At 40.8% G+C, this 21,214-nt stretch overlaps 1 protein-coding gene across 1 annotated transcript in view; it reads right to left on the bottom strand.

Annotated features, from left to right (window-relative positions):
* GUCA1C (guanylate cyclase activator 1C) overlaps nt 1–21,214 on the bottom strand; it is a 31,427-nt gene that overhangs the window by 2,865 nt on the left and 7,348 nt on the right. Inside the window, 3 exon segments of the mRNA XM_036849690.1 lie at nt 4,096–4,134; nt 4,136–4,189; nt 8,673–8,804. Of these exon segments, the coding sequence (XP_036705585.1) occupies nt 4,096–4,134; nt 4,136–4,189; nt 8,673–8,804 (225 nt within the window).

The raw sequence follows: 21,214 nt of genomic DNA, 5'->3' as shown, positions 1-21,214 counted from the left end.
AAAAAATTGCCTCTTCCCTCCAAAAAGTCAAAATTTACTGTACACGCTCACATTAGCATTTCTTGCTCTAAAGAAGTCAACTTAGTTAGAAAAGAAGCCAACCTATGTCAAGGAATTGTTTTTCAATTCTTTCAAATAAGAACTTCATGAAAATTTGTGCTGGGGCTGGGAAATTAGCAAAGGTGGCACTGGAGTGTCTCAGGAGATGAGAATGACCAGATTTTCAAGGAAGGATGCAGGATTTTAAATGACAAGTTCTGTATTCATTAGCAAGGTGGCACTAGAGGCATTTAGCAGCATTTTATAGCAGAGTGTTAAAAGCTGCAGTTTTTTCTCTTTTATAAGGAAACTTGATTTCCTATTATCTCCTGGTAGTTCCCAGTTTCCCAGTTTGATTCCATGGTGTTCCAGTCTAAAACACTGGTCTTTCTGGTTAGTTGCTTAGTAAAAGGTCTCCCATTATGTTCTGTCCCTGTTTTCTTTTACTCCAAATATCTGCTCAATAACCTTTCATTTCCTTTCTTTTCACTTTCATGGTTTATTATTACGAGCCACTTAAGTCTCCTTTGTCCCTGGGCTATTTGGCGCTTTGTTGTCTGGACAATTTCTGCTCTTGAGGTTGTGAACAGTATCTATAAATCTTCCTAAATCATGTCAAGAACAGCCCCTAAGCGGCGCATGGTAGCATGCCGATTGCTATACTTCCAAGTAAAGTCTGCAGAACTTCATGCTTGATCATGTATCCTGACTTGTCTTGAGGTCCCTTCTGTTTTCATTCTTCAATAATATTGAATGTTGAGCTTCAATTTTCTGTCCTTGTGATTCTCTTCAAGACCTCCTTCCTGGATGCTTTTGTTCATAAAATAAAAATAAAAACTAACTTGTTGAATTATAGCAATGATGCATGCTCATGGTAAAAAAAAAAAAACAAAAAACAACTAACCCTACAGAAAAGTGTAATGAAAAGAAAGAATCCCCCTTTAACCTCTCTCTGGCCCCCCAGTGCTACTTTCCACTGGTAATTAACTTCTGCTAAGCGATCTGTGTTTATATTTTGACATTTGCAATGCATTTTCAAATATATGTTAATTTCCAAACTTGTCTCCTAGAGGCCTTTCTTCCTACAGATAGCATTGCATATTGCTCTTGTTTCTTCTTTATTTCTTCATTTGCTTTTCATATGACATCTTATCAGACACTCATTCATTTTACAACTATTTATGGAGCACCTATTATGTGCCAGAAAGTGTGAGAGCACAGGAAATACCAAAGTACGTAAAACAGAATAGCTCTTGCCCTCATGGAGCTTATGGCTCTTCAGCGTTTTATTATCTTAGCATTAACCCTATACCTCGCTTTTGATTAATCTTCTAACTTTGATTTGCTAATGACCATGATGATTATGTCTAGAATTCTATATAGCTATTGTGTATTTTTCTGTTCCAACAGATTTGATGTTGGTCATTCTTTTGCAAACAATTGGCATTCAAATTGGGATTATCATATATGTTCCTGAAGTTGTTTTGGTTGTATCTGGGTGTGCTGGGGATCTTTGGTTTCAATATTCATTGGATCACCAGATACCAATGGTGTGCTTGCTGCTTTTTATTTTGAGAAATCAAAAAAGATGTATGTTGGCACATAGTCAATGCTATTCTGGTACACCTAATCAAACATCTCCATTTCTCCCAACACTGATGTTTCGATAACAATAACAACAGAAATCTTATTTGAGGTATATACACGTAGGCTTGTACGACTGCAAGTATTCTCTGTGATGCTCACTTTCCCTTTACATGTGAGTGAAGCACTTTATTCTCCTCTGTCAAATACTGGCAAAGTCCTTTTACACTTCTGCAAATATCAGCCCTCTACATCATTACTTTCTCTTCCTTGTCCTCTGGTGCACTGAGCTGTCTCTGTGTTCAACAGAACAATTTGAGCGTCTTTTTCCTTGATACATGGAATGACCCAGCTGTCCCTTGACGAGATAATACAACAGTCTCCAATAATTTCCACGTAAAAGCAAGTTCTATCAGTTTTAATTCCGTATATGCATTTGCCAAGAAACAGTGGTTCATTGTTACTCCAGAGTGCAACTAGTTTATTTGATATCTTCATTTTATAAAAGCCAATATTTTTTCCTAAAATATAAGTTTTTATATCAGAGGAAATGATTTGTCCGATTAGATCTGTAAACTGTCCAGAAATCATAATGTATCCTCTTCCTTCTGAGATACTCTTACAGGCCAAAGATCCTAGTTCCCTAATTGCAGGTAACCTCAGTTGCCTGAGCCCAACACGTTCTCTCTTTCAGATTCGCATCCTTTTTCAACTCAGCTCTTTCTATTTCTAGGCCCCTTCCAACTACATTCCCCATTTTGTTCGTTCCTTATACTTTGTTCTTGAGGAACCTGCACAGATAGGAAACAAAAAGTCCTGCACAATTTTGTTTTCTGGAACATGTTTTCCGACTTTTCAAACTGAGCCATCCTCATACTTCTCTATGGGAAGTCACTTTTCCTATTCCCCCCCCCCACCCCCGCCAGCACTACGAACAGGATCCATGGATATTTTCAAACATTCTTGACCTGCCCTTTTGAAATTCACTTATGATGCTAAGTCTTAAACGTTCATGATGTTCCATCTACTTCCAGAATACTCATCCTTTGAGCAATGATTTTGACCCTGGGTTGAATGGTTTATCCTCTCTACTCCAATCCCTGCCATCCTGCAGCACCTCTGGGATTAAAAATGAAAACAAAACACAACAAAATCTCTGGCATTTCTCCTGTTTGATGATTACCATTTTCGGATGCATATTCCAAATAAAGTTTTCACTGGCCTCACCAGGCCCTCCTCTCTCCATTTTTCTGGTTCTTTTCTAGCTTTACTTGGCCTCCTTATCAACTCTGGGTGGTCTGAATCTGTTCCTTGCAAGCTTTCACATGAACTGACTTGTTTTATTCTCCATCCATATAGACCCATATAGGAGTGAGGACACCAAATGGCTTTGATCTTGGTAAGCCAGTTAAGTGAGCATACCGACTCGAGACTGAGACGAGGACTAGGTCCTTAAGAGGAAGATCGATGCTCTTGGTACATTTCCAAACTGTTCTTCTGAGAATTATACTCTTGTCCAAATGTTTGGTTCGCTCATAGTGGTGATTTTATTTGAACTCCCTCCCAGCCTCCTCCTCCTCCTCACATCCTGCCAGACTGAGCAGCCACGTCTGACTAATACAAACTACCACATGAGTCTCTACTTCTCTCCAGTGTCCACTACAAGAAGTGATGCATGGCCAGCAGGTTCAGTCTGTGGATTGATGACACCCATGACTCCCAATCCCTCAAATCTATCCCCTGCCTCCACCCATTTTTAATCTTACTAACATCTTTTCCACAATTCCAAGCTTTCTGTTTTTCAAGGATCATCCCTAGATATGATGCCTCCATCTCAAATCAATATGCTCATCTACCAGTTAACAGATTAAAGCCATTTGGTGTAAGCACCCTCCCTTCTCACCCCTACCTCTGAAGAAGCGCACCTTCTCTGAGATAAAGAGGAGACCAGACCTTCAGGTAAAAAAAGTAGCTGAAGAAATGATCAGAAAGAGTAGAAATGTAGAAAAGATAGAGCAGAAATGGAGGCAAGTGTGGACAACTCTTCCCAGAAATGTACTGTCAAAGGGAAGGAAAGATCTGATAGAAGATGGCATAATTGAAGTTTGGAGGGAAAACAAGTTTATTCGTAAGTTGATGAGAAGCCTCCAGTAGAAAGAAATTCCCAGAGCAAACAGCAGAGGGCCCTTCATCTCCTATTTTCCAACTTTTTTTCCTTTTATCTCCCTTTACTCTTCTTTATATATATCAAAGTGTCAATCCCTGTGCATTAAGTGTAAATATGGTCAATAAATATTTATTTAATTCAATTATATCAGCTGGAGAACATTGTACCGGTCAAATTATGAAGCCCCAGTGATATTACAAGTGGGGTTTGCTTGAAACGTTCATGCTTTCGTCTAAATGGGGCATCTGGCACACCACCACTAACTCCTGCTCGGTAAGAAAAGTGAGCCCAAGGTGAGTAGCTACTTTACTGTCATCGTTTGTATCGATCTTATGGAACACCAAAGTTGGTAAATTCTCCAGGATTCAGAGTTTGCTGGCCATTGAGGGCTTGTAGTGCCTGCAAAGAAACTAAATCAGAGAGTTCAACTCTTCTGGAAGCAAACTCATTTTGTGACATTTCTTACCCCAATGTGACAGAATTGGGGGAATTGTTTGTGTCAGTTTTGCTATCCAACCTGTTTCAGTTGTTAAAAACAAATAAAAAGATTGTATATCAGTTCTGGGTAATGAGGTTTGGAAATTAAATTAACTGAGTATAATCTAGGTTTTTTCTACAGAACAAAGGGATCCATTCAACATACTAAGTAACAGAAGATTCTAAGAGCCCATTGGAGAAAACATCGAAGTGGTAACTGTCATAAGAATTCTGGACCCAGAAAAGGGTTCTCATTTTAGACTAATTATCTTTGATCTTAAGATGAATATGAAAGGATGTTCTGTAAGCATCTAATGCTTCCTCTCTGGCTTCTGTCACTGGCACCTTTGGGTTTTTTTGGTGCCCTTTTGCAGAGTGATCAACTGGGAAGACAGATACGCATGCCGTAGAAGGACACTGAATTTCTCACACTCTGCCAGCATCTTTTCATCATAAAAGCTATCAGGGGACACAGGGAAAATGACATTTCCAGCTTTCCTAGAGAGACGATTTAACCACCCTTCTTCCCCCCCCACACTTGCCCCAGGTGATTAAATTAAATGACCCATATATGATGTAGAAATTCCTAATAAAATGAAAGAGAGACAGAGAGAGAATGGATTAGTCATCTGGGGATTTGAACATAACTATCTTGATTGAACATGAAGGAATCTTTAGAAAAACTGCTGGCAACATATTTCAATTAGAGGCATGGTCTTAAATAGAACTATCTCTTGCTGCTTCCCAAGCATTACTAATCCTGAATCCAAAGATCAATCATAATTAACAGTGGCAAAGCACCACTCTTGGCCTTAGCAAGCTAAGATCTCACAGTTAAATAATACTTAGAGTAACGGTTAGATACAGGTAGCCTATTAGATGAAAGTTTTTAAGGTTTCTCAGTGTCTTTGCAGAGGCTCCGAAAGCCTCGAAAATTTGGCTAGGCATCCAGTATTCCCACATCCTGAAGTGATACTAGACTGCATGCATAAGTCATAATAAAAGATTATGAAATTTCTAGAATTTGTCCATCACCCAACTCCAGGCAATATAAGTGAGAGTGAAGGATTGACTGGAAGATTGATGAGGCCTAAGAGGATAATAATTTGAAGGGAGCTGTCAGGGTGCCTCATATTTTCCCTCTTCTTCTAGGAGAAGCATGGGAGTGGGGGGAATGGGCAAGGAGGCATGGTTTGTGTCCTTCTTTCCTTCCTCATTTAGTACGTCTACTCTTTCTCCTCCATCTTACTAAGCCCTTCTCTGACCCCTCTGAGTGTGGAGAGAAAAGGGGAGCAGGAGAGCCCTGACTTGGCGGGTACTGTCATGATCACATAGTTTCAGAGCTCTCCGGATAGCAGATGTTTAAAGACCACTGTTTCTCTGAGGCCTCCCACCCCCTTTTCGCTACGGAGACTCTCCTGCAACTCCCTAGACATGAATCACAAACTTTTTTTTTTAAGTATGTGAAATTCATGCATGTTGTTGTACATAGCAATAGTTTGTTTATCCTCATTGTTTTATAGTATATCATTGGGAAAATATACCACAATTTAAAGTCATTCTACTGTTGATGTACATGAGTTATTTCCACCTTTTGGTTATTACAAAAATTGTTATGAACACTCCTGGTCAGGTCTTTTGATGATCATGTACACAAATTTTTGTTGAGCATATATGCAAGAATGGTATTTCTATTTCTACCTATTCCAGCTGATCCCTTGAGGCCCCCTCTACAGGCTCCAAGTCTGGGTTTCTAAACATCTGCACCACTGACATTTTGGACTCGACAATTCTTTCTTGCTCTGCGTTGTCCTGTGCATGGTAGAATGTTTAACAGCATCCCTGGTCCCTAAACAATAGATAGTAGTAGCACCACACCCTCCCCGTCTCTCCAGTTGACAACCAAAATGTCTCCAGACTTTGCCAAGTGTCCCCTGGGGGAATAGGAGTGCAAAATCGCTCCTGGTTGAGAACCACTCTCCAGATCTACCTCCAGCTTTCTTCTTCTGAGGATTCCTCACTTCTCCAAGTGGCTCAGCTGGACAAGATCCAAGACAGCTCTCTGCCAGCTTCTGCTCTCAGTGGCCCATATATCTGATCCATGGAGAAACCCAAGCATCCTTTGTCCCAGCAGATTCCAGGAATGCATCCTGCTACTCTGCTGCCACGGTCTGCTCTTTAGATTTCTCACGTGTGACTCAAACACTGGAACATCACGGTCCCCAAACTGCAGGGCGCGCCACACCTCACTGGTCTCCTTAAATCCTCATGCTACTGACGTGAGGGCTTTTACACAAGAAATCCTCTCCAGTAGTCCTTCTCCAAAACCCTCATCTTGACCGTTTCATACCCTTAAAGTGAGATTAAGATGTAACTACTTCCATTGTAAATTCTGCCTATAACCTAGTACTTCCTTTGAATCTCTTGATACCTGGGCTGAATTCCACTTTAACATCCTGTTATCATATGTTGAGAGAACTTATGTTATACAGTATGTATTATTCTTTACCCTGTTTTTCTTTCATTTGCCATTATATAGAGAGTATGTTTGTAGACCACTGATTTTTTTTATAAGTACATAATCCATTGCATTAATTTTAAAATTACCCTCCTTTAGGTTGCTTTTTATTTTTACTATCTTAAATGATTTTGTGATGTAAAATCATAGAACGTTTATCTTTGGCAACATTAATTATTGTTTTTCCTGACCAAAAGTAAGTAACGTTGACTCTAAAAATGAAGATAAATTTTAGCCTGTTAACGCAGACCACCCAATTTCCAGGAATGTTATATCCATTTATGTTCCCTCCACAGTGTGTAAGGGCACTCTTCTCATACTGCCCTTGACAGAATTACATCTTATTGCTTTTAATCTTTATTGATTTAATCAAAGACAAATAGTATCCAATTATTAAATTAATTTCTGCTGTGCTTTTATTATTTGTTTCTCTACTTTTATTTTGTTCTCTTTCTAAACATTTTAAGGAAAAACTCAACTAGCTACTTAATATTTCTCTTTCCTTGACTCACTAAGTTACACATTTTAACTAATGAAAACCTATGTAAATTTTCCTATAAGATTTAGAAAATAATCACTTTTATCCTTTTGTTCTTCCTAGTTCTTTGGAGAATCTGATGACCCTCTCCCTCCCCTGAAGAAAATGGATCATGTGCAGGCAAAATTTTGCCCTTGATTCCAAGGGGGTGGCCAAGGATTCCTAAAGGCCATAATCCATAGATCCCAGAATACGAACCCCTGATCTGAGTACTGCTTTGGAGGCACCCTCTAATACTTGTACGCTGTATTACTTATTTAATGTTTTTAAAATACGTATATTTAAGAGGATATTTGAAAATTTACATGGGGCTGGGAATTCTCTATAGAATATTTTAGATTCCCAATTTTGTGTTGCAACATGTAGTATGTATGCAGAATTTCTGAATTTTAATGCTTACAAAGTTCAACTACAAAATATATCTTAGTACTCTTTCTGATGAGATTAAAGTGGAAGCAATATTAGTATTATCATACTCTTGAATTCTTTTCATATATTGGTTAACTATACATTTGCTAAAATAGTTTTAAATTTTTAACAGCTTTGTCCATTTGTTAAAATATTCAGTCATAATTGTAGCTCTACCCATTGATTTTTCCTCGCATTTTTGCTAAGATTTGTACTATGTATTATGTTTGGGACTCAGCTCCATCTATAAATGAGAGCATTTGGACCAGATCATTTCTAAGATCTCTGATTCTAGTTCTGATTCTGTGTTACAAATTCAGTGTACTACATTCGTAATGTTTATTTTACTTCATATCTTTATTCAGGCACAGTGTCCCACTTAATACTCTTTTACTCTGGGATCCATTTTATCTCATACCATGGCAATCACTATCCTCATTCCACTGGCAGAGGGTGGTGGGGTAAGATTTATAAAGGGACTCCTTGAAATTTAGAGGTGGAAAGGATCTGAGATCCCTGAGCTATCTATTAGAAAATACTTTAGTCAAGCTCCCAGAAAGATTAGTTCCTCAGGTACCTTTATTCTTTGTCCATGTCTTTTTGCTATATAAACCATCTTGTATTTTAGCTGCTCCCACAAGACTTTCTGCACCGAGGCAGAGAAAAAAAGATAAGTTGTTTTAGGACATCATGTTTATTTTTCATCTCAATACCCTGCTAAACTTGTAAACTTCAGAGTAGATTGCACCTAGAAGAAAATGCTGATACACAATTGCACATTCAGTAACCAACAGGATGGTGAAACTGACATTGCTTCAGCCATTCCAAATGTATATCCCGAGAATAGCCGACCACATAGGGAACTGTCACTGACTCCACAGGGAAGAAAATTGAATTAACTATATAATGTCCTGCAAAGGATACTTTACTACTTCACTTACCACGAAGATGTTCAGTAGTTCCCTTTTGTCAATAGAACCATTTCCATCTGCATCATACAGCTTAAAATACCATTTTAATTTTTGCTTCATTTTTCCTTGTACTACTAGATTTACAGCAGCAATAAATCCATCCTATAGAAAGCAAGGTGGAAAGGGAAATAAATATTCAAGACCAATTATTTTTTATTTGCAAAGTTATCATTCATGAGCAGGACCGTCAGTACAATTTAATACAACCCACAAGATTTTGGCATAAAACTTTTCCCTGGCACTTAATTTTTTTAAATGGGTATAAAGTGTATAGAAACAAGTAACTTTAAATAGGTGAGTACATTTTTAGAGAAAACGTCTACTTCTTATGACAAAAAAAAAAAAAGGTTCTGAAATGCCATGATGGAAGGTTGAGTCCTCACCACTGAACACCCTACAGCGGTTGTCTTCTTCTGAATATCTTCAGGTTTTGTCCTCCACTCAGCGAGAAGACCAGGAACGAATTTTTAATTGAAGGGAAACATACCAAGTAGCTAAATTCTGTACTCTTTTAGAGAAACTGGTGGAAGTTTTAGGACTGCTAATCTCCAGGATTCCTTTTAATTTCATCATTTTCAGTATGAATCAAAATTTATTAGCCTCTTTTTTTTTTTTAATTTTTGGCCTCACAGGGGAGATCGAACCTGTGCCTCCTGCATTCGAAGGCGGAGTCTTCACCACTGGACCCCCGGGGAAGTCCCCTTATTAGCCTCTTTTTTAATAATGATTTTTGTTGTGTTCAATCTTAGAAAAGATTGTTTAAGGTGTGCAAGCTTAGGTAGTTCCCCTCATTCTGTTTTAAATCTGTAAAACATTCTCAGTTGAAAACAGAAACAGCCTGTGCCATTCTTAAGAATCATATACTTCAAACCTTGCTCAGCCAAATGCTCAGCTGTTTTGAGAAAGGTGGCCAGCTCTAGGGAGGTGTCTGACTCACCGCTGTTTCTCCATGTGCTTTCAGCTGCTGATGGTAGCCTCTTCGGCCCAGGAAAACATGCTATCTGCTGCATTCTCTTTGGAATATTTGGGATGTCACGTCCTATTTACAAAACAGGATGTGATATAAAGTACCCCTTTCCCTTGGAAATAAAGGGCTTTATAGGCTTATTGGTCTGTAAAGTGATGTGTGTTTGATTTGAGTCTTAAGCTTTTAAGTCTAGTTCCGCCAAGTCTCTAAGAAAAGTAACTGAGAAACCACCAGCAGTTCTGGATGTGAAGCAAAGCCTGTCTGGCTCGTTAATGGCTTTTTTTAAGTTGCTTTTTTTTTTTTAAGACAACAACAACATCTCAGATATCGGAAGCCAGTGTGTTAATCACTACAGCATTGTCTTCAAAATGTGTTAACACTTTAAAATTTTCTACACTGTGGAAAGAAAGAAAAAAAGAAAATATTTAAAAATCATTTCACTACCTTTGGGTATTAGATTTTTACAACAGGCATCTTTAGCCCATCAATAATTAATATGTCTTTTAAGAGATAAGGCTTCTGCTAACAGATAGGAATCTGGTAGAATGGTTTCCTAAAGGAAGTTGGTTCAAGTATCCAAAACGTTAAGTGGTTTTACCTTTTCTCCATCTGCCTTTCTTATTGCTCGCTACCGCTTCACTTACTAATCCCTAGCAGAGCTATGGCTGAGACAAGGGAAATACATTATTATAGAGTTGAAATTTATTTAAGATGACATCAAGATATCATCTCCAGATTTGGTGGGACATGATGATTACAGGACGGACAGGTGTGGAGGATATAAGCTAGGTGGAACAGTATCTAACCATGGGTGCATCTGCTCCTAGGTCTTCTTACTCCTGCGTCTCCAGGGCTGACCAATCAATACAGCCATTTCCTGGGTAGTTATTGTGCATGTTTACCAAAAGGTCACAGAAGCACCTTCCCTGTGAAGACTGAGCTGGCAAGTTGATATTCCAGCGTTTCCACAAAATCATATATTTCATGATGATTCATTTCACTTTGAGTCCCGCTTCAGGGATCACAATTTTCTGTGTCACCTGCATGATGAATGGCAACAGGCTAGATTGAGCAATGTTGCCTTTAGAACTTTTGGTATTTTATGATGAGGCACAACGGGTGGGTGGTCCTAACACCTTCCAATCCAGGCTCTGAAAGCTCTAGGCAAACCCTACCAGGAGACAAGCATAAATATTTTCATTGTGTGGTTTACAAATGGGCAACCTGGCTAATCTACAGCCAAAGTTGATTATGGGTGAGGAAACATTTCTACTTAGACAAATGCAGCCTCTTTCAAAGGCTCCTGCAAGCAAAACATTTCCTGTTTTCATTGCAGCGTTCTGTTATGTAGTCAGGCAAATTAATCCTTACAATCTGCAGCCAACTACTCTTTTTTCCAATTATCGTCCTATTAAGATTTTGTAGAAATTTGCATTGGTGAGACAACCCCGGTGAATGTAATTTAATAGCTTGTGTTCGTGTTGGAGAGGGTTTTAGATAAATGCTTGTTTGTAAAACAGAAAAAAGCAATTCTTGTCTTCAGTTGATCTATAGATTACAAAGAAGGGCGAGGGGAGATAAAGAGCCACAGAGAAGGCAAGATGTCTCTGCAAAAATGACCAGGAAGCATGCAATAGAAAATGTCTAGAGACTTTTCTTTGGGCCGATCCAAAGGAACACTGCTAAGATTATATTTCTGTGGTTGAGCTACAGGAGCCCCCATGGCACACAGAACTCTGGAGAAGTCTGATGCTTACTGGCCTTGAGCCAGAATGGGGTTCATAAACACTGTGTCAGAATCATGTGGGGACAATGAAATATGCAGATTCCTAGACTCTGACCCCAACAACAGCATCAAAACTACTTGGGATGGGGTCCAAGAGGCTGCATTGTAAAATGCTCCTCAGGTGAGTCTTATGTATCCTAAGATCTGCGAACCACGGACCTACGCTGTTTTTCTTATCCATGTCCCTTCCTAGGCAATGTTAACATCTAACCATCACTCCAAGTGGCTCTTATCATTGTGGCTTACTCTCACATGAATTTAACCTTATTAAGACTAATTAGGAAAATTATGACCCACATGGTTCAGTCTCAGAATAATGACATAGTCATGAATACAGTCCAGCCATCAAAAATTAATTTCAAAATAACAGCAAGTCTTTCATTTCTGGAAAGAACACAACTTGCAAGACATTTATGGGTTTCTTCACAACACTGCCTTCCTCTCCCATCTGTTCCTCCACGTACACCCTGCTGCTCAGTCTTCAGCGATCTCCACGGCCCCGTTCCTTCACTGCCAGCCCTACCATGAGAACATTTCATTCCTTTCTTCCACCAACTTCTCTCATAATTCTGCATCACAAAATCCTAAAAAATGAGTTTGGCAAGGGCAGGATCCTCCTTTGAGGTTGAAGGAGAGGGGAAAATTGGGTGCAGACAAAGCCATTCTGGTGAGCCTCAGGAAAGGAGAGTTTGGGAGCCTATGTACAAAAATAATTTTACTCCCATTTATAGATTTATATATCTTGTTCTTAGGATGGAGTAGATTACAGGGAAGAGTTAAGCAGGGGTCAAGATATGGAAACATGACAGCTTCTCAGGTTCCTGAGGGAGTTTGGCTCCATTAATATGTTATCATTTTGTAGAGGGGGGTTCAAATGATAGAAAGAAAAAAATGCACGGAAACTTCAAATTTAAGCTTTCTCATGGTCTCTAAAATGTACAGAAAATATAAGGTATACTTTATATCGATAAAGGATAAAGATTTAAAAACTAAGTTTTTGCTACCACTAAAGAGATGAAATTTTAGAAGTCTAATAAAAAATAAGGAAATCAGTCATGTAGTGTTTTTGTCCAACGGGAAATCCACAGGTGAATATGTGGTCTCCAGGTGACGTTCATGACCTGCCCTAAATCACAGTTGTTTTAAGAGTATAATCAATTTGAAATGAAGGTAGCAAGTTAAATTATAAAGCTGATATGCATATGAAGACAATTGTTTTATTATTTATTACTAAGTATAAGAATGACAATTAATACATTTTAAGAAAAGGTGGGGGGAAGCCCATGTCCCAAAGACTGTGCCGGTCACTCTCCGTGCATCTCTCTCATTCTAACAGCAGCCTTATAGGTAATCTTATTCTTGTTTTACAGAAGAGAAAACTGATTTTCAGAGAGGTTAAAATAAACTAGTTAAAGTAGCAAAACTGGGGTGTGGGTGGATCCAGGATTTAAGATCCAGTCAGTCTTACTCTAAGACTTTTCTTCATATCATCCAATATTGCCCTCAAAATTCATTACAATTGAATTCTCTTTCTGGAAGAGGTGTTTGTAGACTTGAATAGATGGGACGTGTTCAATGCAGTGGGTTGTTGCGGATTCCTATGTGTGATCTACTTGGTAGTGCAATCATATAAGGTGAGGTAACTCAAGAGCGTCTGAAGATGCTGCACCTTGGAGCCTGTTTCCTTCATACCTGGTGCTGCCCAAGGTAAAGCTGGCCACGTGCTCTAAGCCACTGAGCCGAGGGGAGACTTGTGAGCGTCCACTGCCAGGCCTTCCCTCATCCTGCCACCGTAGCCACCTGGCTCAGCAGGACAGAAGGTGTTCATCCTCCTCTTGCCCTCTCCTGCTCCCATGTTTGATGAACACTTCCGTCCATTCTGGAATCCTTAGCCCCTCTCTCCTGGCCCATGGTTTAGCCTCCAGCACCCCCAGACAACAGCCTCTCTCTGCACAGTTTCCCCTAGGAAATGTTCCCAGCTGCTCCTCCAGGATAGCTGATGGGCTGAACCAGCACACAAACTGGTTCTCTTTCAGCTGATCCTTTTCTTAGTCTTCACCCACGCTCTTAGCTGGGAATCTAGAGCCTTCCTTTACTGTGCAGCTGGTCTTTGCTTTGGCTCAGCATTTCCCCCCTCTTCAGGGCCTCACACCTGCATTACATTCTGCATTACAGCCCTCACTCCTCCATTCTCCCCACCCTATAAAACCTTTGGGTAAAATCTCACTGCAGATATCATCTGATAGGCTCAATATGGTCCCGCCATCATTGTTTGCCTGACTGACCTTGTGATACGTATATTGAAAGCTATCTCAGTATTATTTGAGACATTCTCCTTAGGGTTTTGTCCCAATGATAGAACCACGAATTTATGAACTGGGTAATATCATTAGGGAAACTTGGCTTCATTTCATTGATTCAAATCATAGAATTTCAGTGGAAACAGTCCTTCATTTTGCAAATGAAAAATGGACTGGACTAGTAATAACAATTATAATAATAATCATGACGGCAGTGACAACTGTTGGTGTTGATGTAATCTTTGCTATACAAATAGGGCCAGGCATCGTGCTTTACACATAGGAGCTCATTTAACCCTAACAAGGCCCTAACAGTATTAACCATGAAGCACAGCATCTGGGTTCTAGTGACATTAAGATCGTGGAAATAGAAATGATTGTTATTACAACAACTAGCCATAAGACCCCATTTGTTCTAGTGCACCCTCAGGAAATAATCCAAATCCAACAAAGATCCAAACCTTAGCCCAGATTAGAACTATTCCCTTCCACAGCATTAACTTTCTGCTACTTTTCACAGAATCACTATCTGTGAAAAATTCATGAATTGTCACAGACTCTAACCTAGAGACATTTAGATGTTTTCATTCTTTTACATGTGACACTCTTCAGTGACATTTTGCCAGCTGTGGCAGGTCAGTAGCAACATATGAATTGAAATTTCTGCCTGAAAATGGTTACTCAGATGGTCAGAAGGAAACCCAGAGAGCGAGTATAAGCACATTATATGGTTGATCAACAATTGTCAGTGATATTTACTTTGCATTTTAGGAACTGAAAAGAAAGTAGGCAATATGAGGGCCATCTCTGTCACATCAAATACATGTGAATACTTTTTAAATACTTTTGTGAATTTTTAAAACCTGTTAAGGGAAACGTGACGTTTGGCATTTATGACCTAGCTCATTTTCACCTACTGACACTTCTAACTAACAGCAAACATAATCTCTTCCAGCCATGGAATTGCTGGAATGTCCTGAGGAGAACCTTGCCTCTGTGACATGAGAAGTATGATGTGGGCCTGGTCAATTGGTTCTATAATGTGATCGTTATGCAGATCAGACACGGTTGTTCTTGTCTTGGCCATGACTGTACAAAATTCGAGGATTCTGGGACAAAGCCTTCTCAAACAAGTTCCTGATTGTTAATAGGTCTCCTGGGTATCAGGGAGCCTTGACCATCTGCCCCCAGAATGCAGCCAGCAGCATACCCGGCCCACTGTGAATTAGAAGCCAGTCTCACATACGTTTGGGAGAAGGCAAGATAATCGTCCGAGTTTGATCACTTGTGCACAAGCTAACTACAGAAGACCTGCCCCCGACTATAGCAACCGCAGCCTTTAGCAAGGAACTTCTTCAACCAGCCAATGTGGGTTTCTTCTTACGAGCACCTGTCTCCTTCAACTGATACTGCAACAGATAAAATAAAATCCAGCCTCACCCTAACTCAGTCAGCCTGCCTCCTAAGATTGTATTATTTCCCACGGAGGAGCCTGGATCCTAGTTCTTTAGTAACTAGGAGAGGTGGGGATGTGGACGACAGCAGGCCAGAAGGTGGAAAGTATGTACCTATGTAATTCCTGGCTTCAGCACTTTTTTTTCTTACTATAGCTGTATCTAAAAGAACAGTCAGAGGAACTGCTTCTGAATTAAGTTTGGGACCCAGAATTCCCTTTTTATATGTATCCATGGTACACAGCTCTTTGTACCAATGGGCCTAGAACCCAATTTTCTGCCACTCTGTGGTCTTTCTGGTATAACAGCAGTGCTGGTTGCACATTTGAACCCCCTGACAGAGTAAAACAAAACATTTTGATTCAGTTGGACTGAGGTGGAGACCCAGCCCCTGGTATTTTTAATACCGCCAGCTGCTTCTGTTACCGAACCAAACTTGGGTCCGCTCACCTGCGTGCAGTAAATCCAATCTACTGATACCGGGTTGTGCTGAAGGAAAGTGCAGGGTTTGATTGCAAGGCCAAGCAAGGAGTATTAGCGGCTAATGCTCAAAAGACCTGAACTCCCCAGTGGATTTCAGGGAAAGCTTTTTAAAGACAGGGTGAGGGAGAAGGTTGCTGAGTGCTTGATCAGCTCGTGGACGTAATTCTAGTTAGTTGGTGGTGAGGTAATCCGGAGTCAACATCAACCTTCTAGTTCCAACCAGTTTGGGGATCTACGTGCTTGTGGTCAGCATGCAGTTTAACTTCTTCCACCTGGTGGGCGGTTCAGTACCTGCCAAAGAGCTCAAGGGTATGGCTCAGGAGGAGCTAAGGGTCCTTGACTTTAATGGCTAAGCTATTATTTTGTCTTGCTTGACAGTTTTCCTTTGTTTCTGCGTTTTCTCACTTTTGATTAAATTTGCTCTTTGGAATCTGGGGAAGGCCTAAGAGGCTAAAGTTTTCTGTAAGCAAGAGACAGGCAGAGGACATGGGGTGGTCTCTCCCAGGAAGGTCCCATAGGGTTCTACTCAGCTGCACCTCTAGTATGTAACCAGAATTGAGAACCACAATTCCAACAGATTTTGTTAAAATATGAGTTACAACAGCTTAAGTTTAAATGTACTGTACGTCAGCAAGTACAGTTGGTATCTTTAACAGGCAAAAGCCTGAGAGACTCAGCCAAAATGTTAATAATTGGTGGTATATGTGAAAATGCTTTGTAAATTCTAAAGTGCTAAACAAATGAGGTATTTTTATTAATCACCCACAAATGCTTCCTAAGAATGTCTATGCTGGGAGTTCTGAAGTTAGTAGCCTTGGTCTTTACCCTTATTAAGAGATTTTGGCCTAGTTGTTTACAATCGAATAGATGGTCATTTGTTTCCAGGAGATGTGTCCTGTGAATAGCAGCAGTAATTGCAGTCACCTTGTAGGCCAGACAAACAGATACAGTATTACAGGCTGCAGGGCAACCAGGGGGTTAATAATCAGCAGCAATTATGACACAAGTTAAAAAGCCAGGTTGCCTACTGCAATTTTTAATGGCTCTCACACAAAGAGAAGCTAAGAAACCAGATAACCAAAGGTCACTTCTGAATGTCAAGTAGAGCTGGGGCTCCCTTTCAGGTGTCCTGGGTTAGATTAAGAAGACAGTCAAAACTCTTAAGATGATTCCCATGTAATTAATTTCATTCTGTGACTGGCAACCATTACATAGGGCCAGTGTTGTCCCAACCAGCAAGGTGAATGTCTGATGCACTCAGATCAGTAAAAGACAAGAAATTGCAGGAAAGCAACCCCTGCACGTGTAGGCACATCTTGGCGTTTGGAAGTATAACTGGAGCTGATAATAAGGAGAGTTAATCTCTGTTGGGGGCTGAGGTCAGTGTTACCTGCATTTTACAGATAAACATCCCCTCCCTTTGTGGGTTGTTTATTACACATATCTTCAAAGTTTTCTCCAACATTATTTCACATGAGCTCAGTGATAATGTAGGCAGTATAGGTTTTGCCTCAGTTTTGGGATTGAAGACTTTGACACAAAGAGGTCATGCGCCTTGTCCACGATTACACACAGCAGTAAGGGTCAGAGCTGGGCCAGGAGCCCAGCAATCCCACTCTTGCCGAGGTACTGCCCCCACTGGCCCTACGGTGACCTGCCGGTGATTTAAGAGATTCTCAGAAGGGCTCCTTAAAAAAGAGCAAGGACTTCTGATATATTAAAGCAAAGGTTTGATTTGTGTACATATTATGGGTAAGCTATCACATTGCAGTCATCATTAAATCCCACAGCTTGCCCTTCTCACTTTTCCTTCTGTAAACAGGTTAATCACCCATGTTTCTAAAAATTCCTCACCATTCCCTCACGCTTGATTCCCAGGATTTGTCTGAGGTCGCTAATTTAAATAATCTGAGAATTTGTGTTGGCGGTTTTGTTTTATCCTAGCGTTCCAATGTATCCTTGTTGACAATGTTTTCTGGCTCAAACCACCGCTCTATTTATGGTTTTGTAACAGAACAGAACTAACGCCACATTGAAACTGTTTCCCTCATTCTTTAGCCTATGTATTTTACTACTTTAGCCCTACACGTCAGAAGTTAAGCGTTACAGAAAGAAATGTATCTTATGCCCGAATAGCTCATTAAGTTCCCTTAAGAAAGTTCCCATCCCGTAGTCCTGGGTTAGTTACGGACATTACTTGTAGATAAATTCACTTTTAGCCTAGAAACCTTTCGAATAAGCAGAGAGAAGAGTGGTAAAGTAAAAAAGTAACTGCTAACTACTTGAATTTTTTGCTGGAGCTCTGTGATCCAGCCCACCTGAGCAAGCAGAGGAAGAGATGTGATGCTTTCCTTCAGGGCCAAGCGGCTCTAAGAAGTCTGCAATCCTGCTTTTTCCTTAGCAGGAGACCTGAATTCTACCCCGAATTAGGATAGCTCTTTAGGACATTAGCCCGCCATCTTCTTGGTCTGTTGGCTTTCCAAAAAGTCTCTATTCTGGCCCCAACACTATCGCCTGACTTACTGGCCTGCCGTGCAGCGGGCACGTGGTACGAGCTGGGACTCGGTAAGAATTTGAATTCCAAAGCCACAAATTTAGAGAAACTATTCTACCTCCCTTGTAAGCCCTCAGAGTTTTACAGGAGCCAAAGCTTCTGACAAGTCTTTTAGGTCCATTTCCCCCCACCATTTCTTCTGTACCGGTAATCAGACTTGTTAACCCACTTCTGCCTGTTAGAAATGGTCTCATCCCTGCCCTCCTGCAGGTACATACCTAACAAAAGATTACTCTTAGAGAACCCCGGATTCAGTTTAAGAGCTGACAATGGCACTGTTTGGAGAGCACCAGTTACGGTTTGTTTAGCCCTGAGCACAGCAAGCCACGATGCTGAGATACCGAGATTTGAGACAGTTATATATTTGCGGCAAGGCAGCCAGACGAAAAGACAGAAAAACAGAACTCAAATCTTGCCCCCAGAAGGCAAGGGGCGGGGATATTTATGGGATGAGGAAAGAAGCAGCTGGGTGGTCTGAGGCATGGGGAGCATGGAGAGGTGGGGAAAGGTGATTGGAAAAAGGTGCGGTAATCGACATTCTGCGCAGGCGTAACTAGGCTACGGGCCTCTGCACGTTAAGGTCACTGAGCGACACTCGCGCATGCCCAGTTGGATGGTCGGTGGTCCTATCTCATCTTAACCGGCTCAGCTCGAACTAGGCACAGCTGACTCCAAGTTTCTGGACAAAAACTCTGGCAAACATCTTATTATTTAGGCTACGTGCAGCTTGGAGGACATGCAAATCTTAAAATGACCTTGATTAGTGAAGGCAGGTGAAATGGATTTAACCCACGGTTTCATCCCCAGATGCCTAGGTGTGGCCCTGAGGGTTGTGCATTGACCTTCACACCTATTACAGCAGCAAGAATGTGGATCAGGAGCCAGAGGGACCGAGGGCTGGTTTTCTGCTTTGAGATTCTCCAGGCAAGTCACTCCTGGCATCTCGGTTCTTTGAGTGCCTCATTTCTCAGCCACAATGTAAGAATAAATGTAGTCCCAGCAACAGACTGGTTGTCTGCATGGAGCAAAAGATATAGGTGAGGCGCCTAGAGTGTGTGCCTCCAAGTTATGCTCTAGCAGTAACCCTCTGCCTTAGTTAGGTCCCCACTGACCCTTCTCTCTCCTACCTTGTACTTTAATTTGAGCTGTTCTCTTTGTTGAAATACTCAACTATTTTGTTAAAGGTGGAATACCATAGCAATTTAGGGTGAAGCCCCTGGAGTCAGACTGCCAGCATCCCAATTCTGCTGTGTAGTTTTAGGCAAGTTACTTAACCTCTCTGTGCCTCAGTGTCCTCATCTGTAAAATGGGAATGATAAAAATAGTACCTACTTTTACATTATTGTTGAGGATTCTATAAGATAATAAGTGTAAAGTGTTTAAGACAATGACTGGTATAGAAATGTTCAGCAACTGTTAGCTTTTCTTAGGAATAATTCAATCTCTTCACTTCTTTCAAGATCTCAAAATACCTCAACTTCTCCAGAAAGCCTTTCCTAACTCGGCAACTTAGTTTTCATTGCATCTTCTGATCCCAGTAGATGTACCTTGAATAGCACAGCCCTGCTATAGTTTGTTATATTATACTGCCTTATTTTCTTCTTAAGGCATTTAATCTCGACATGACTTTTATCCACTAGACTGTAAACTCTTTGGGGGCACAGAAAATCATATCTTCTACCTACCTGCTCACCCCCATCCCCACACCCCTTCAAAATTTGAGTGTGATTTTTCTGCAATTACCTGCCCTGCTGGGATGGGATTGAGGAGTTCCCCTGGCCCTTCCATCCAGTTTGCCTGTCTAGGAATAGGCTGGACCATTACTCACAATACTGGGCAGGTTTTAAAAGCAGCCCTATAATACCCAAGACTCATCTGGAACCTTGAAGCTAGAGAGTCAGTACAATGCTTTTCCCTCTTTCAATCTTTGACTCTTCATTTACTAACTTTTATTTTTTGAGGATGCATTTGTCATCTCACTAGATTGTAAACTCCTTTGAGGACATGGATCAATTCCTATATCATCTTTGTGCCTACCTTCCTTCCACCATGCCTCCCAGGAGCTCAGTAAATTTTTGCAAATGCAGTGGGGTAGTAATATTGTGTATTAAGGATGTGACTTTGCTCCTGGTAATCCCTTCTATCATCCAGCCCTCCCACATTCAGTAAAGACATTCATTGCCTGAGAGATAAGTCATTGTAACAGAAAAGCAGAAATCGAGAGTTCATTCTTAGCTCTTGAGTTTCAATAGTTTAAGCCATTTGGGATTCAGAGCATAAAGTTTATGCCACAAACAAAAGATTTGGAAGAACACATCATTAGAGCCAGTTTCTCCTGGCTACTCTCAAGCTAGATAAAAATTCCATAGGCTGGGGAAGTGTGGAACAGGGAAGGAAAAGAGAATTACAAGACAGTGGGTTAGGGGCACTGCTCTGTGAGGGTCAAGACTAGTTGGAGGCAGGGGCGGGGGGGGGGGGCGAGGGGGGGAGACACACCAGGTGTGGCTGGCAGATGTAAGAGCAGAAGCACTTGTGATTTACTGGCTAGAAGCTCACCAAGTTCCCCTGAACCTGACATAGCTTGCGAGGAAAGTCTGTAAGGAGTATCTAGTCAGACAACCCTGAGCCAGCCTAACAGGCTTCCAAGCCTAGGAGTATAAAGTAACTGAGAGAGAACCTGACTCAGGAGGCCTAGCCGTGCGGAGACGGCAGCCTTCTAAGTGAAGCAGGAGATGAGGAGAGATTCTGTCTCAGTGAATACCAGTGTGGACGGATGCTCCTCTGACCTGTGTTAATACCCTGAGTTTTAGATGCACCCGTGGGGTTTATATGCAACCCTGGTAAGTGGAGGGAGAAATCTCCTTGGTAAAATGGGGACTCAAAACATAAATTAATTTTATTATGAAAAACAAAAGTTACATTTTTAAAATGCCTGAGTGTGTGAGCTGAAATTCTTACCAGCTGCACA

The sequence above is a fragment of the Balaenoptera musculus genome, chromosome 4, assembly GCF_009873245.2.
Source record: "Balaenoptera musculus isolate JJ_BM4_2016_0621 chromosome 4, mBalMus1.pri.v3, whole genome shotgun sequence".
Classification (NCBI taxonomy): domain Eukaryota; kingdom Metazoa; phylum Chordata; class Mammalia; order Artiodactyla; family Balaenopteridae; genus Balaenoptera; species Balaenoptera musculus.
The sequence above is the reverse complement of the archived record's forward strand: the minus strand, read 5'-3'. Positions and strand labels throughout refer to the sequence as shown.